Source organism: Fusarium oxysporum, chromosome V (assembly GCF_013085055.1).
Source record: "Fusarium oxysporum Fo47 chromosome V, complete sequence".
Taxonomy (NCBI): Eukaryota; Fungi; Ascomycota; class Sordariomycetes; order Hypocreales; family Nectriaceae; genus Fusarium; species Fusarium oxysporum.
In genome coordinates this window covers 2,567,463-2,581,576 of record NC_072844.1, presented here as the reverse complement: position 1 = coordinate 2,581,576, position 14,114 = coordinate 2,567,463, and the positions used below count along the sequence as shown (strand labels likewise).

General features: G+C 49.4%; 3 protein-coding genes across 3 annotated transcripts; 2 read left to right on the top strand and 1 right to left on the bottom strand.

The window, feature by feature from the left end:
* The first annotated feature begins 59 nt into the window (after positions 1 to 59).
* Positions 60 to 2,488, top strand: FOBCDRAFT_223768 (major facilitator superfamily domain-containing protein). The gene is made up of 3 exons (XM_031184381.3): positions 60 to 636; positions 754 to 896; positions 1,145 to 2,488. The coding sequence occupies exons 1-3, from the start codon at positions 193 to 195 to the stop codon at positions 2,229 to 2,231; spliced, it is 1,674 nt and encodes a 557-aa protein (XP_031040023.2). The 5' UTR covers positions 60 to 192; the 3' UTR covers positions 2,232 to 2,488.
* A 4,633-nt stretch (positions 2,489 to 7,121) lies between these two features.
* Positions 7,122 to 9,867, top strand: FOBCDRAFT_36352 (uncharacterized protein). Its single transcript, XM_031184380.3, has 2 exons — positions 7,122 to 7,718; positions 7,766 to 9,867. The coding sequence occupies exons 1-2, from the start codon at positions 7,267 to 7,269 to the stop codon at positions 9,609 to 9,611; spliced, it is 2,298 nt and encodes a 765-aa protein (XP_031040022.3). The 5' UTR covers positions 7,122 to 7,266; the 3' UTR covers positions 9,612 to 9,867.
* Positions 9,868 to 11,538: 1,671 nt separating this feature from the next.
* Positions 11,539 to 13,183, bottom strand: FOBCDRAFT_36343 (uncharacterized protein). The gene is made up of 3 exons (XM_031184378.3): positions 12,884 to 13,183; positions 12,466 to 12,681; positions 11,539 to 12,327 (listed from the first exon to the last, which is right to left on the bottom strand). Exons 1-3 carry the CDS (start codon positions 12,967 to 12,969, stop codon positions 11,604 to 11,606), a joined length of 1,026 nt encoding a protein of 341 aa, XP_031040020.2. The 5' UTR covers positions 12,970 to 13,183; the 3' UTR covers positions 11,539 to 11,603.
* Positions 13,184 to 14,114: the final 931 nt, after the last annotated feature.

Below are 14,114 nucleotides of genomic sequence, written 5' to 3'. Positions count from 1 at the left end.
TTCCTTGTGTGGAGCTCCCATGTGCCAATATGCCTTGTAGCTGCTGATCTTTTCGTCCCGTTTGCTTTATTACTCTGAATTCCTATACTTCTAGGAAATATTTAGTTGTTATATCATTTTTGGTTGAAGCGGGAATGTAAATCCACATTCTTTCCGGAAACCCAAATCAACATTTAGAGCCCACCGATTACCATGCCGAAGACATTAGATGATTCACAGGATGAAATATCATCATCTGCCATGAGCGAGGAAGAATCTTGTCCACAGATTGCAGTCCGAGTCCCAAAACAAGAGGTTATCAACCGCACAACATCACACATATCCGGCCACGATGCTTTCGAACCGGCTGCCACTATCACTGCGTCAGATGGCAATGTGCCTTACCGGGAGGCAGGTGATGAGATCTTTGACAAAGTTTCCTCAAGACGCAAAGTTGCTATCGTGGCCGTCCTGTCGTTTGGGGCGTTCCTATCACCAATATCGAGCACTTCAGTGTTAGCAGCGACACCAGAGGTTGCAAAGACTTTCAGCAGCACGGGAAGCATTATAAACCTGAGTAATGCAGCGTATATGATTGTTATGGCGTTATCACCTTTATTCTGGGGACCCATGAGCCAGGTTTATGGAAGGCGGAGTGTAAGTGCTTGTGGTGTGCTTCAGTCGGTGCTCTGGTTGGAACCAGGAGGTCAATTCGTTCCCCAAGTTTTGACGCTGTGCCCATAACAGCAGGAAGAAACACTGACATCCCCATAGGCAGCCTTGTCCTCTTCAACTATTTTCTTCTTACTCAGCCTAGCCACTGCATTGGCCCCTGACCTCACCTCGTTTATTGTCTTTCGGGCGGCTTCAGCGTTTGGGGGAACAGCTTTCATTCTCATCGGCCCAGCATGCATTGGGTAAGTTGCCAGGTTTTCCATTCTTCTACTTATAAACTGTCTCATGTCCTTGAAAGGACCCCAGGCCAAAGGTAAGACAGTGAACCATCTTATTGGTGACCGGAACGTTAACCTAGACTTGCTCAGTATTCATACTCTGAGCAATCAACTTTTGGAGTCTGGCTATTTACTCAAACGGCCAGCTCGATCTTCACGGAGCTTCAGTAGCAGCGAGTGCTCTGAGAATCATTGATACTGATAAGAAATAGTGACATCTACCGTCCAATAGAGCGCGGTGCAGCAATGGGATGGTTTCTGACCGGCACACTTGTTGGTCCTGCATTTGGACCATTTTTGGGTGGTATTATTGTAACATATTCGTCCTGGAGGAGTATCTTTTGGCTTCAGACAGGACTGGCTGCTACCGGGGTACTCGGCGTGTACTTTGTTGTATGCGAAACAGCCCATCACCTCAAGATCAACGATCTGAAAAGCCTCTCGGGCAAGAAAAGGACACTGAAGGTTCTCGGCATGATCAGTCCGATGCGAGTCTTGCGACTATTTCGATTCTTCAATATTGCACTGGTGGCTTGTGGTAGTGCATCCTTAACATGGAACATGTACAGCCTCCTAACACCGGTCCGTTATGTTTTGAATCCCCGCTTCAAGCTCGACTCGCCGTTGCTGTCGGGTCTGTTTTACCTGGCACCCGGCTTCGGTTACCTGGTAGGGACTTTCGGAGGGGGGCACTGGGCGGACATGATGGCCAAGCGATGGATTAAGAAGCGTGGAGGTGTCCGTATACCGGAAGATCGACTTCGATCCACCCTGCCTTTCATGGGCGCAATTATGCCGGGAAGCATGCTGGTATATGGCTGGACTGTCGACAGGGAGGTTGGAGGTATTCCGGTGCCTGTTATTGCCATGTTCGTACAGGGCGTGGCGCAACTGTTTTGCTTTCCCTCGTACAACACTTATTGTCTCGATGTCATGCCTGGTCATGGGGCAGAGGTGGCTGCAACCAACTTTTTCGCAAGATATCTGGTTGGATGCATCGCTTCAGCTGTGGTTCTGCCAGCAGTCGAAGCAGTCGGCATCGGATGGTTTTCGACCATCTCAGCAGCGTACTTGATAGGCTCAGCTCTGGCGACCATGGCTGCAATTCGATGGGGGAAGGGCTGGCGAGAGAGAACTCAAGCAAGGCTAGAGGGTCCTAAGGAAGATGAGAACGAGGCCAAAGCCGATCATGATATGAATACAGATCGATACAAAAGCGCTCAAATATTGAGACCAAGCTTTGCGTTTGACAGGAGTGGTCCAGAACAGCAGAGCCAAAGCATAGGCCGTGAGACCTGATTCTTGCAAAGGAATGGGACGAGATAGGGACAACTTGCGGAGACATCATTAGTCAGAAATAGGCGCAAGCTGTACCGAGGACAACGAGACTGATCCGCCAACATTTGGAACAGAACTGAGAATCTAATAAGGGCATAGAAGTGAAGTGGTGAGGTTATTTGGCATTCCCGCGAGCCCTTATTTTCCTACAAACTAGTGCTGTCACTTCAGAGGGACTAGTAGAAAATAAAAGATGATAAATACGTTGCACTCACCAATCATCAATTCCATGTCATAGATACAATATATTATGATGTGATATATCATGGGAGAAATGCCAAAGATTGTCGTTCACCCCAGCCTTGGTCAGATGGGAACCGAAGAACCTGGGAGCTAATAATAAGCCAGCCAGCCTTACAATATTTTCCCCGTTGCCACTGTTACACTACAAGGCCTTACTACTAACTATTACCCATTTGCTGACAGATGTAACCAACCGATAACTGTATCAACGCAAGCCATGTTTGTTTTGTGGCATCCTCAAATTGGGAAGGGTGCAGTGAATGGAAATGTACATACGGAGTGTAGCAGAAAGATAACGCAACTTTAACATTAGGCCTAGTGTTAGGCTTACTTACATAGGCTTATGTGCTTGTTGTTTTCTTTGAATTCAAGGTTACACAGGTACTACCTTGGCCTCAACGTCTTGGCCTGTTAGCCTGTGCGATACGATATGATACAATAGGGTCGGGGGGACGATACATGAACACCTTGCAAAATGCAAGAATCCCTTCTCTGTTCATGTCGAGTTCCTGCGTGCAACGCAACGCAGGATGATGAGCTACACTAGTATTGGTCTCTGTTGGGTGAGATTTTGAGGGATTCCGGCCCGCAAGTCAATCTCAACCCCAGTTAAGTTAAGTGGTTGAGATGAGAAATTCCTAGCTCAAGACGCCAAAATAAGATGATAGCGATGCAGGGCTGGTCAATTGCCGCGTGGTGACTGGTCAACACCAGCCTTTCCAACCTGGCCTTACCGCGAGACCCGCCCCATTTGAAATGACCTTGCGCAGCTTTGGAGATTGGATTCTCTGCAACGACTGCCTCTAGTATCAATTGGGATTGGGGACTTTAGGAAATGACCAGGTAACGATAAACTTGCTAACTGCCAAGGAATATGTTGATCAGAAAATGGCGGATCCTCTTTTGAGGCAAGTCAAACACTCGCTTAAGAATACGAAGGCATCGGATCTCAAATATCAAGCATATTCAACTCTACACACTAATAGAGAAACACAGTGGATACGATAATGCGTTATACTTTTGCAACGACATCGGCAAACCCTCAAGTAGACTCGGGAAACCCCCACACCATGGCCAGTGGTACAATCCCCAGTCAGCAAGCCCTGTGGCAGCATAATCGCCAGCAAGACGTTACACGGACGAAACACGAGAACGGGGATATTATGTGAAGGGTCTCCCTCGTGGAGCATATACCACGTAGCGTAGTGCATCTCCAACAATAGAACATGCTGAGTCACGGGTGTTTCCAATGGTTCTGTTCATATCCACAGTATGCTGTACACACAATGATGACAGACAAAAGAATACATCGCAGTGAACGATGAGCTAATTAACAAGTCAGCGATTTGCAACGTCTTGTAAGCAGAAAGAACCTGACTAGGCAAGGCGATGCATGCATCTGCAGAACTGGTTCGCTCGCCCCTTGCACGCACTAAAACGCCCAGTTTGTGACTTCGTGTCAGCAAGTGAGCAGCCCTTGGCAATCTCCTGCTGCCAACCTTGGTCCATCTGAGATAACATGTGCGGTTTATTATTGTCAACTTTCCTCGCCAGCCCCCTGTCGCTTAACTTCATTTAGAGGTGCCACCTGTGGCGTTGGCGACTTCTCGCGATGCAACCATGGCTAAAAGCTTGGCCAGGAAAACAGTTCAAACTTCAACGGTCATGGATCCTCGCCTCTGCTGAATCGCAGCGCAGATTAGTTGAGAATGAGTGAACTCGCCGTTGCTCTACTTTAGGTAGGATCAACTAGATATGCGGTTTATTAGACTGCGACAGACTGAATGGCTAATCGTGAGATTCTGTAAAATCAAATCGGTACGCTGGCTGACCCTAAAAAAGACCGATAGTGGGGGCCAGGTTGCTATTCTCAGATTGTTGTTGACGTTAACATTGTCTTAGATCGGATCGGCATACAAGGCTTCGCAACCAACGTTACAGAAAAGCAGTGTGCATCAATCTCCAACAGTTCTACTTGATACAATTCTCCGTTATGAATGCCCACAGTCATAAACCATTTGACATCCGTGGAAAAGAAATAATTGGAGTAGACCCCAAGGACGCGTGGCGGGAGGACCCTCGCCCACCGTGTGTGCCTGTCCTTCGACTGGACGGAAGGGGGCGTGGCTGGGAGAGAGAATCGGGGTTTGCGTAGCTAAGATTCACCGACTCATGTCTTGAGTCTGATTGTTCAGTAAAAGATTCTAACCCGACATCGATTTATATCGCAAGAAAGGGATTGTTTCAACGGCTTGTTGTCGATTCAGAGTTAATTTACTACCGTAGAATTGGAGTGACGACTTCTCGGAAAGGATCGAAATGAGATGCCAACAAGCATAAAAGAGGAGGGTCGCTATCGGCACTCATTTGCCAGTGAGACATGCCTTGAGCCCATTGACTTCCAGGCTGGTCGCTAGCTGGAGATCTCAGCATACACACTGCTAACATCGCGACGCGATAGGGACAGTTCCGAGTTCCATGCTTGATGCCTCTTCCACCATACAAAGAAAGAGCCGCACTGGCGATGGGTTTGTCGTGATTGACAGGCGGCTGAGTCCATGGTCTCGAATCAGACGCCGATCAGGAGTTGCAGGACGCGCAACCACCGCCAGAGGCAAGCATGGCAGTGTTTGAGCTCAGAAGGTTCATGATTGACAAAGTGCGCCATAATCAGCCACGAGAGCCTCTCCCTTCTCTAACAATAGGGGCGGACTGGCCCTCGCTCGGAGACCCACGGGTCCATGTTCCATGAGGCGCCCGGTGCGCGTTCTAATCTTTCTGATTGGGATGGAAGCGACAGAACGTTGCTGGGATATGGCGCAATGACAGGGGATGCAAGGCTTGGGTCAAGGACTCAAGGCTTAGCTGGAAGCGATTGCCATTGATTGTCCTTGACAAACCTCGTCCTGTAGAGAATACGGAACGGCTACTGAGGCTTCAGAATTCCGTCTCCAGGACAGCGGTAGTAGAACCGGCGATGACATCGTCATGTCCACAACAGTAACGGCCCTGTTGATTGTTTACAAGGTGGAGCTGCAACGGATTGATTGAGCGATTGATTCCCAAAGCCATCGATAGTACTGTATGTCAGATCAGCGGAGACTTGCCAAAATCCAAATTGCTCAGCCAATTGAGTCTCAGATATGCCCCAAAGGCGTTTGATTTCGATCGTTGGTTGGATATTTGAAGGATATAGTGTTTCTCATTGGATATCTGTCTCCACCCCCGGCAACACCGTCTGATAGAGCGTCAAGGGAAAAGGCCCTGTCAAGGTGTTGATTTGGCAAAATCTACCTTTCGGTGCTGAAAGCGAGCTGAAGAAGGTGCCTGTGAACCACTTATTGCCGTTTCTGGAGCTTTTGGTATCCAGTCTCTAAAGCTTGAATGGTGCCCTGTTCCAGTCCAAATTCTTCGATGTTCTCCAAATGCCTGACGTTGGCCCAAGTTCCCTGGGCCCCTTGTCAGTAGCGAGACTTGGCTTTTTTGGAAGTACAAGCTTCCCTGCAGGCTTGGTCCCGAAACTGAAGATGAAGACACCTTACATGTACTGTCCGCCATTCACTGTGCAGCGTACCGTTTGCACATCCCGAAAATTCCTAGGGTCTCTGATATCAGTGGGTTATTTCCTTCCTCTTTCTTTTGAGCCCCGAGTCTCTGCCAATGGCCTCCTTAGCTCAACACAGCCACTGAGAAACATCTATTTGTGATCCGTCGAGCGCTGCTTTGGATGGGCACTCTTTACATCAGCTATAAGCATCCTGTGTGCAGTCGTGCGTCCCGGGCTCCCCGGGACATAGGTGAAGTTCTTGAGTGCCTAGGCGACAGCCACCACCAGATGCAGGTCTAAGTTAGAGAGGCCTTCAGTCAAGATGGGTGCAAATAACACAGTACAAAATATATCTACAGTATGTAAGAGATAGAAAGTGAATGTCACCTACAGAAGACTGTCCCTGCTCCCTAAATGAGGTTCCATAGGTAGCCATGCCCCATCCACTGTCCATCCTTCCCGGTCCCTTTAGCGGAGCCCCGTACCTAGCGGGCCCCATCCGTAGGTACATCCGAGCTGTACTGTGCAGTGCCTACCTAGGTAGAGACCTGCCCTGAGTGCTTTCCTCCCTCGTCCCCCTATCGCCCTTTACAAGGTCCTGGACAGCAACCCCTTGTCCCGTGTCCATAATCCCCTGCTCTCGCCTCTCCTCTCCTGGCCTGGCTTCGCTTTTTTTTTTCTCCCTCCTATCTCTTCTTGGTCAACTTCTTTTCTCTTATTCCCCCCTCCTTTCTTTTCCCCCTCGTCAACGCCTTCGCTCATCGCTCGGCCTGTTCGTCACTCTCCTCGACGCCCTCTTCTTCTAATCGCAAATTCGACGAGCACCGATCCCGTGTTGCTTCAAACGTTTGCGTCGCGTCGTGCGATTGTGCTGTTCAGCCTCACCTCCTTTGATCTCACTGCCGTCGTCTCATGACGAGGTAGCCTTTTCGTCTGCTCATCCTCCACCCTTTATCGGATAACATCTTTCGTCGACTTACCTTCCAGGATATCTCGACGACTGCCAGTCGTTACTTTCACCTGCAACCTGTTGAAATAAACCCTTCGATGTCGGCCGGCTCCACTACGACTTTCGCTCCGCATACAAGTTAATTTTCGTCATCACCTGCCTCAACCAGTAAATCCTACCATCACACGCACCCGCCGTACAAACTCTAGCGAACCGACAACCCCTCGGCCTAAGCGTGCCAGACTCTTAAGCCTAGTATGCAGCGGCGCCATTCAGTCACCATGGCCGCCCGCAACAACAATAATTCGCGAGGCCCATCGGGCAGGAAGATCGATCCTCTTCTCCCCTATTCCATCATTTCAGAAAAAACGAAGAAACCCAGACTTCGTATGCGGTCACTTCTGGGCCCCTGCCATGCCCGAAGGGTGTTGACCTGGCTTTTTGGCGTGGCTGTGCTCATCACCCTGATTTTTGTAAAATCCCGAAGTTCTGGCTACAGTGTTGGAAAGATGAGCGGCACCAAGACTCAGCAACCCATTGCGACCGCTACCGTCTTGAACACACACGGCGAAACTGTTGTAATGCTCACCGGTGATATGGATGGTGATGGAAAGCTCGAAACCGTTCCTGAAGGCGAATATGTTACTGCTGATGAAAAGAAAGAAGTTGCTGCGCAACTTGAGAAGATGCCTTGGTTGAGATTTCCTCAGTACGTTGAACATTTTAACTTCTTGCTTTTACTAATTATCTATTCAGCCTCGACGGGTACTTCCACGGTCTTCGTACTATTGTCAGCAAAGCCAACCTTGTCCCCGAATATCCCAATATCACTGATAAGGCTCCGATGCCCTCTCCCACTATGAGCGACCATGTGCCTAAGCCTCAGAAGTACATTCCTTATGACCATGGCAGTGATGTCAAGACCTGCTATCTCGATTCCAAGAAGTCGGTACCTGCTCCTGATCTGTATGCTTACAATGGCGTTCCTCAGCACATGCCGGATCCTGCTATCGGTTCGTACAAGCTCCTCGGACTCAGAGACGATATCTGTTTCGATCGTTTCAGTCGGTATGGACCTTACGGCCTGGGTTATAGCAGAGCCCAGGGCGGTCTAGATACTGGCTTGGACACTGAGGCTTCTGGTAACGAGCATGTTTGGGCAGAGACTGGGAAAATCAACTACATCGATGTCAACTGGGCAGATGCACAGGAAGACTGCTACAAAGCCAATAAGCATCGATTCAAGCAGGTCAACCCTGACACTCAAGAACTCTCGGAGACAAGCGACAAGAAGGGACGCATTGCTGTCGTCGTTCGAACATACACCGGCTTCAAGTGGACTGAACTAGCTGTACTGAACTTCCGGGCGCTTATCAGTGAGCTTTCCCTGCGATCCGGTGGTGAATACCAGGTTCACTTCCTGATGCAGGTGCGAAACATTGATGAGCCCATCTGGTCTGATAAGTGGACTGTACAGCGCATCATCAATGACAACGTCCCTGCTGAGTTCCGAGGCCTAGTATCGCTCTGGAGTGAGCCTCAAATGAGACTCATGTACCCCGGACGATTTGGCGAGACGATCGAGAACCCTAGTGGTGCCGATATTCACGGCATCTACCGTAGCGCCCACTTCCCTCTCCAAGTTTTCGCTATGCAACACCCCGAGTATGAACACTACTGGAACTGGGAGATGGATATGCGATACCTGGGCAGCTACTACGAATTCTTTGACCGCCTAGGCAAGTGGGCCAAGGAGCAACCTCGAACTCTTCTCTGGGAACGCAGCGCTCGCTACTACATTCCTCCCTACCATGGCACTTGGGAGAACTTTTCTCAAACTGTGCAGCATGACACTCTGGCCTCAGGTCGCGCTCCCATCTTCGGCCCGCTATCGTTCGAGGGTAAGGAACAGCTACGACACGATGAGTGGGGTCAATCGATGATGCCCCCTTCATGCAGCTCTGATGCTCCCGATCGATCCAAGTGTGGTGTTGGTGAAGAGGCTGATATTATCACTCTCAATCCACTGTTCGATACCGAACAATCTGGCTGGGTCTTCTCGGATGATGCTACAGGTTACAAGGCTCCTCCTCCGCGACGATGCGCCATCATTACTGCGTCACGTCTCAGCCGCCGTCTGCTGATGTCCATGCATGAAGAGGTTTGGCGATACCACCACACCATGTTCTCCGAGATGTTCCCTCCAACCGTTGCGCTGCATCATGGTATGAAGGGAGTGTACGCCCCACACCCAATCTTCCTTGACCGAGCCTGGTACCCTTTCAGTGAAATTGATGCAGCCTTCAACGCTGGTCGTGATCATTCGACATCTGGTCCTGGCAGTCCTTTTGACCAACTCAACGAGCATAATCACAAGGGCACCAGTTGGTACTTTAACAGCGAGTTCGCTGGTCTGATGTGGCGCCGATGGTTGGGCTATGCCCAGCTAGATGGCCGTGGCAAGCATGGAGGTCGTGCCAATGAGGGACGGGAGCGAGGTGGCAAGACAGAAGAGATGAACGAGAACAGCAGCGGCCGGTTATGTCTGCGTGGTATGCTGGTGCATCCCATCAAGTTTGAGCATCCTTCAGAGAAACCTTGAGCCTAGGACACGAAACCAAGTCCCTCTTCAACCTTGTCGCCGTCATGAGCAAGGCGACGCTACATGTCCTCCCTCTACCAGCGCACACGACAGACATCACCACGCACATATGCATTTGCAGGAGCATCTGTACAAATATACCCACGACTACTGAATGGCAAGACATCCGATTCCTAGTACCACCATGACGATGAGGGAGATGACGCGATTTCTATGCATCCATTTTATCCAGTTCCTTCCTTCGTCCGGCTTGCATTCCGTTTACGGACCCAGCGTACTTGTCCTAGAATTACCTAGACACTTTATTATTTGAACCTTATCATACCTTACTTATTTCTTCACTTCCAAGGTTTGGGTATTCTCTCGGCCAAGGGTTTCCAGAACGTCGTCCTAATTCGTCCCCTCTCGTCTCGGCTGGGAATCATTCGAGGTTGTCTGCATATTTCAAACCCAAAATTCACTGTTTTCAACTTGTCTGTTAATTCTCTGTTCTTTTATTTATTTTACTTTTGTCACTCAATCAGTGTGGCATGTCGTTTCTGGGTACGAGGCATCCAGGACCAAACGCGGAAGGGTTCTCCGCGCATGCTACGGGGCGTTCTGGACCGGGGAATTTTGGGAAGACAAATGTGAACATGGTGCGACTTGTATAGATTCGATCTAGTATTAGAGGTGGCAGTTTGGTGTGAAATTCTAACTGGGTTTGAAACCAACCTTTTGGTTTGATTGTTGATACTCGTAATATAGGCCAAACGCTGCTCAACAGGCAACATCCGAAGTAAACTTGGTCCAGTTTGGCTGGCAGTCAGTTCAGCGATAGAGCCACAGGTCTTCCCCATGGTTAAAGGCTTTTGGAAACGAACTTTGGTACCTCATTGGCGGGTGCCTCAAGTCAGCTTCGGGCTAATGTAAGATGAATAAACTCGCTACAAATGCAGGGAAAAGGTTCGAGATCAGGGGCCAAACTTTACACATGAACTGTTTTGATACCACAGGGAAGACTGATGTGTGGCAACCCACACTATCCATTGGATTCTTAGGATAGCTTTGTTAGTAGGGGTAAGCAACAATCATCGATCCGTTTCTCCGTAGTCCGGTTGTTTTCGACAGAACAATATTAGTAGTATATCTTTCTTCCGAGTGGGTGGGCTATAGTAAGTATTCAGCCAGGTGAGTTTATGAATCATCATGCCACTAATAAAGCTATACTTGCCTAGTAAGTATTCGTAGCGAAAGGGAGGCCTCTCTTGTCCTAGTTCATTCGTCGTCAAGATCTTGCTATTCAAGAATTGGTGATGGGATGTTGTGTGCGCGAATCATTCGAATACATAGATTCGTCTCGAGGAACAGTGTTCTCTTGGAGTGCAGGGGCTGGAAAAGAAGAGTCATTCAGGGCATATTATCTGTTCATAATTCAAAAGTCCCTACTATAAGCTAAGCCATCATCCATTCAATTGAAGGCGCCTTCTTCCAACTAACCAGTCTCCATGTCCCAACTCAGAATGACACCAAAACATCAATATAAAGGAACTAAATGCCGGCTCCAGGCTGGCCGTCAACTTAGTATGGAGCAATATGCGCTCGCCATTTCGTGCGTTTTCGGGGAATTCCTTGCCCCGTCACATTCGACTTCGTTCAACGACGAAGGGCTGATGAACGCTTCAGACCGCAGGCAAAGGGCGCATCACAACGGCTTGCTGAACCCAAAAGAGCTCGCAAAAAGTACCACCTTTAAGAGGCAAAGCCAAGAGAACACAATTATCCCTGAGGTATCAAAATCCCCTGACGCCTTCAACACTGAAAAACCCTCCAACGCCATGACGCCCAAATGCAAGTTTCCGAGTTACGGCAAGACTGAGTAACTCAAGCGAGTGTCGCTGAGTATATGAGCGATATGGGTTGCTCGTCATCTCTGCTGCTGTCTCCCAAATCGTATAATAGGTTGTTGAGAATCAATAACCCTGTACAGCACTGGGCTCACCTCGAAACATCTTACTTCCTCAGAACGGCGTCGTAAATGCTGACCACGGCAGTGACAGCAGTGCCAGTCAGGATACCCTTATAGCCGCCATATATGGCGTTCTCGAGGCGCATTATAGACAGATCGTTCAAAAGACCGCCAAAATTAACGCCTTGGCCGTAAACAACGAATGAAACCAAGGCTTTGACGATGCTAAAAGTCAAGGGATCGACGACATAGTCCGCATGGCTTGGGCGAGGGCGTCCGCGCGAAGGTGGGGGGCTTGTCGCGCTCAGGTTGAAGAAGTAACCAGCAAAAGAGGGGATGATGACGCTGGTCAGTATCCAAGTCAAGGCGGGAGACCAGAAGCTAGACGTTAAAAGAAGGAACATATCAGGAACATAGACAGGGTAGTCCGATGTGCCGAGTGTGCTGATAGCGGGAATTGTAAACGCGTAAACATTGCTTAGAATTTCGCGCCGAACGTTCCATAGCTCCCAACCCGCGACACAGAATAGGATGCTGGTGACGGTACTGAGAGTGTCGCGAGTCGCATGACTGACCTCGGTGATTCCACTCTCCTCGTAAAGTGACGAGACGCGCTGGCGCACAATGCTAGTGGAGCGATCAACAGCGAGAGCAACATCAGCGGGCGTGGCGGGAAGCGCAATGCGCGATGCGACCTCGGACAGAGCGCGACCAGGAGTCTCGACGAGTGCTGTCGATGTAGCTTGGGGAGAAGAGGCATCGTCGCTTCTATGGTTTAGAAAACAGGCTGTTAGCTTAGTTATTCCAATCGCGACGCGCGATGCATTATTTGTATCGTCGCGCGCGCCCAATTCAGAAGAAGCCCAAAACGCGCCAGGGACTCTTGGATGATTGGAGGTCACTCACTCGGGGGTTACTTCTTCCACGGCCTTGGAGGGTCGTCTTCGGACTACCTTCAGGGCATCTTCACGGTTCACTTCTCTCTTGATTGGAGACCCTTGGGCCTTAGAGCGACTGTTGAAGTAGCCAGCGAGCTCAGGGTTGGCGAGAAAGCGCGTTGAGTTCTCAGTAAGGTAGTTATCAAGAGCCACACCAAGGTCGTCTTTCTTGTAACCGTCGATACTGCATATTCGTGTCAGCGCAAGAGTGTTTCCTTGATCGCATAGAGGGGTCATGATGGTAGAGTGGGCGCGTCGCGAAGGCGCTTGGACATGCTTGGGCGCAAAATAAGAACAAAGCAAGGCGATGCGGGCAATATTGGAGAACGGGTGGTGCGCGCGTAAATGGCACGTATATCAGTAGATCGGGTGTGAAATGAACATACTCTGACAGACCAACAGACTCAGCAAGATTCTCGAGTTCGCCCTTCTTCTTGGTCTTCAGCCACGAGTTGTATCTATGGTTGGACATGTTGGTAGGTAGGTTGAAAGCGAATGCGCATAAAGCGAATTTCAACAGTTGACAAGGCGTTGTAAGTGGAGGTATAATATGTATACGCAATGGGACACTGAGCCACGGCCAGAAGGGAGCAAATGAAGCTGGTGATGGTGATGAAGAACAGAGGTACGAGCTCGCATGTGTTGTTTGGGGGGGTCCACGTTGGATGGGGGATGGCTGATGGCTGGTGAAGAACGGAAGGGCCCGTGTCAACAATGAGCGGCGGGTCCGGTCCCTTGTTTATGTTTTTTTTTTCTCCCGTGTCTTCTCCTTCGATCTGATGGTCAGGCCCCGCAGATCCCTTTAGTGAAAGGTGTGGATGGTTATGTTGTGACAGAAGCGCCCAATAAAAGGGCGGGAATTTGGAGCTCCTAGGGACTTCCAGCTAGGAAATATGGGTGCCACTGACTGATTCACTAGTACTTACCTAATAACTGAAGTGTACCCCAGGCTGGGGCTCTCTCGCGCCAAATATGACCTCATTCTTCTTCAGCCAGCCACGGATTTTGAAGGAGCTTCTAGTGGGGAGCTTTCCATTCAATCCAATCCGATGACAATATCTGCCGCAATCGACCTTATTGACGATACCAAATTTGGTATTTTGGCAGATGCCATTATGAACTACGTAGTCATGCAGTCATTAAACATAGCAGTCGACTACTGACAGTCAAGAGATGAAACACAAAAACACACAGATGCATGGATCCAAATACGTAGTTAGTAGTATATAAATCCCTTCGCGACCCTTACCAAGAGCTTGGCTAATAAATACCGATGCCAGGACTGTACCTTGAACGAAGTGGTGTAGTCCAATCAACACGACTTGGCACCACAGCTCCAATCATGAGTTTAGCATGTATTATGCAAACACCGTAGGAACACTTCCATTGGTCATCGTTATTCTAAATCCAGCTCACAAACTTTTCACGTCCTCTCTTAACCAGCCTGACCAGCACATGTCCATCTCTGATTTTGAGTGTTAGCACTGAAGTTGCACCCCGTATCTTCTTTCTGCAGCTCGATTGAGCTTTGGCGTAGACTTTGCGCCGTGCCTCTCGATTCATTTGCTCATCACTCGCCCAATCATCTACAGCCAACTCCAGGCTGTGGTCCTTGAA

What these genes read in the sequence shown, in the direction of transcription:
- FOBCDRAFT_223768 (XM_031184381.3), top strand. Translation starts at nt 193, where the DNA reads ATGCCGAAGACATTAGATGATTCACAGGATGAAATATCATCATCTGCC. An exon ending in AGGTTTATGGAAGGCGGAGT is followed by an intron (nt 637 to 753) that starts GTAAGTGCTTGT and finishes ACATCCCCATAG; the next exon opens with GCAGCCTTGTCCTCTTCAAC. An exon ending in ATCGGCCCAGCATGCATTGG is followed by an intron (nt 897 to 1,144) that starts GTAAGTTGCCAG and finishes GATAAGAAATAG; the next exon opens with TGACATCTACCGTCCAATAG.
- FOBCDRAFT_36352 (XM_031184380.3), top strand. Translation starts at nt 7,267, where the DNA reads ATGCAGCGGCGCCATTCAGTCACCATGGCCGCCCGCAACAACAATAAT. An exon ending in CCTTGGTTGAGATTTCCTCA is followed by an intron (nt 7,719 to 7,765) that starts GTACGTTGAACA and finishes TTATCTATTCAG; the next exon opens with CCTCGACGGGTACTTCCACG.
- FOBCDRAFT_36343 (XM_031184378.3), bottom strand. Translation starts at nt 12,969, where the DNA reads ATGTCCAACCATAGATACAACTCGTGGCTGAAGACCAAGAAGAAGGGC. An exon ending in GAGTCTGTTGGTCTGTCAGA is followed by an intron (nt 12,682 to 12,883) that starts GTATGTTCATTT and finishes ACGAATATGCAG; the next exon opens with TATCGACGGTTACAAGAAAG. An exon ending in GTGGAAGAAGTAACCCCCGA is followed by an intron (nt 12,328 to 12,465) that starts GTGAGTGACCTC and finishes TCTAAACCATAG; the next exon opens with AAGCGACGATGCCTCTTCTC.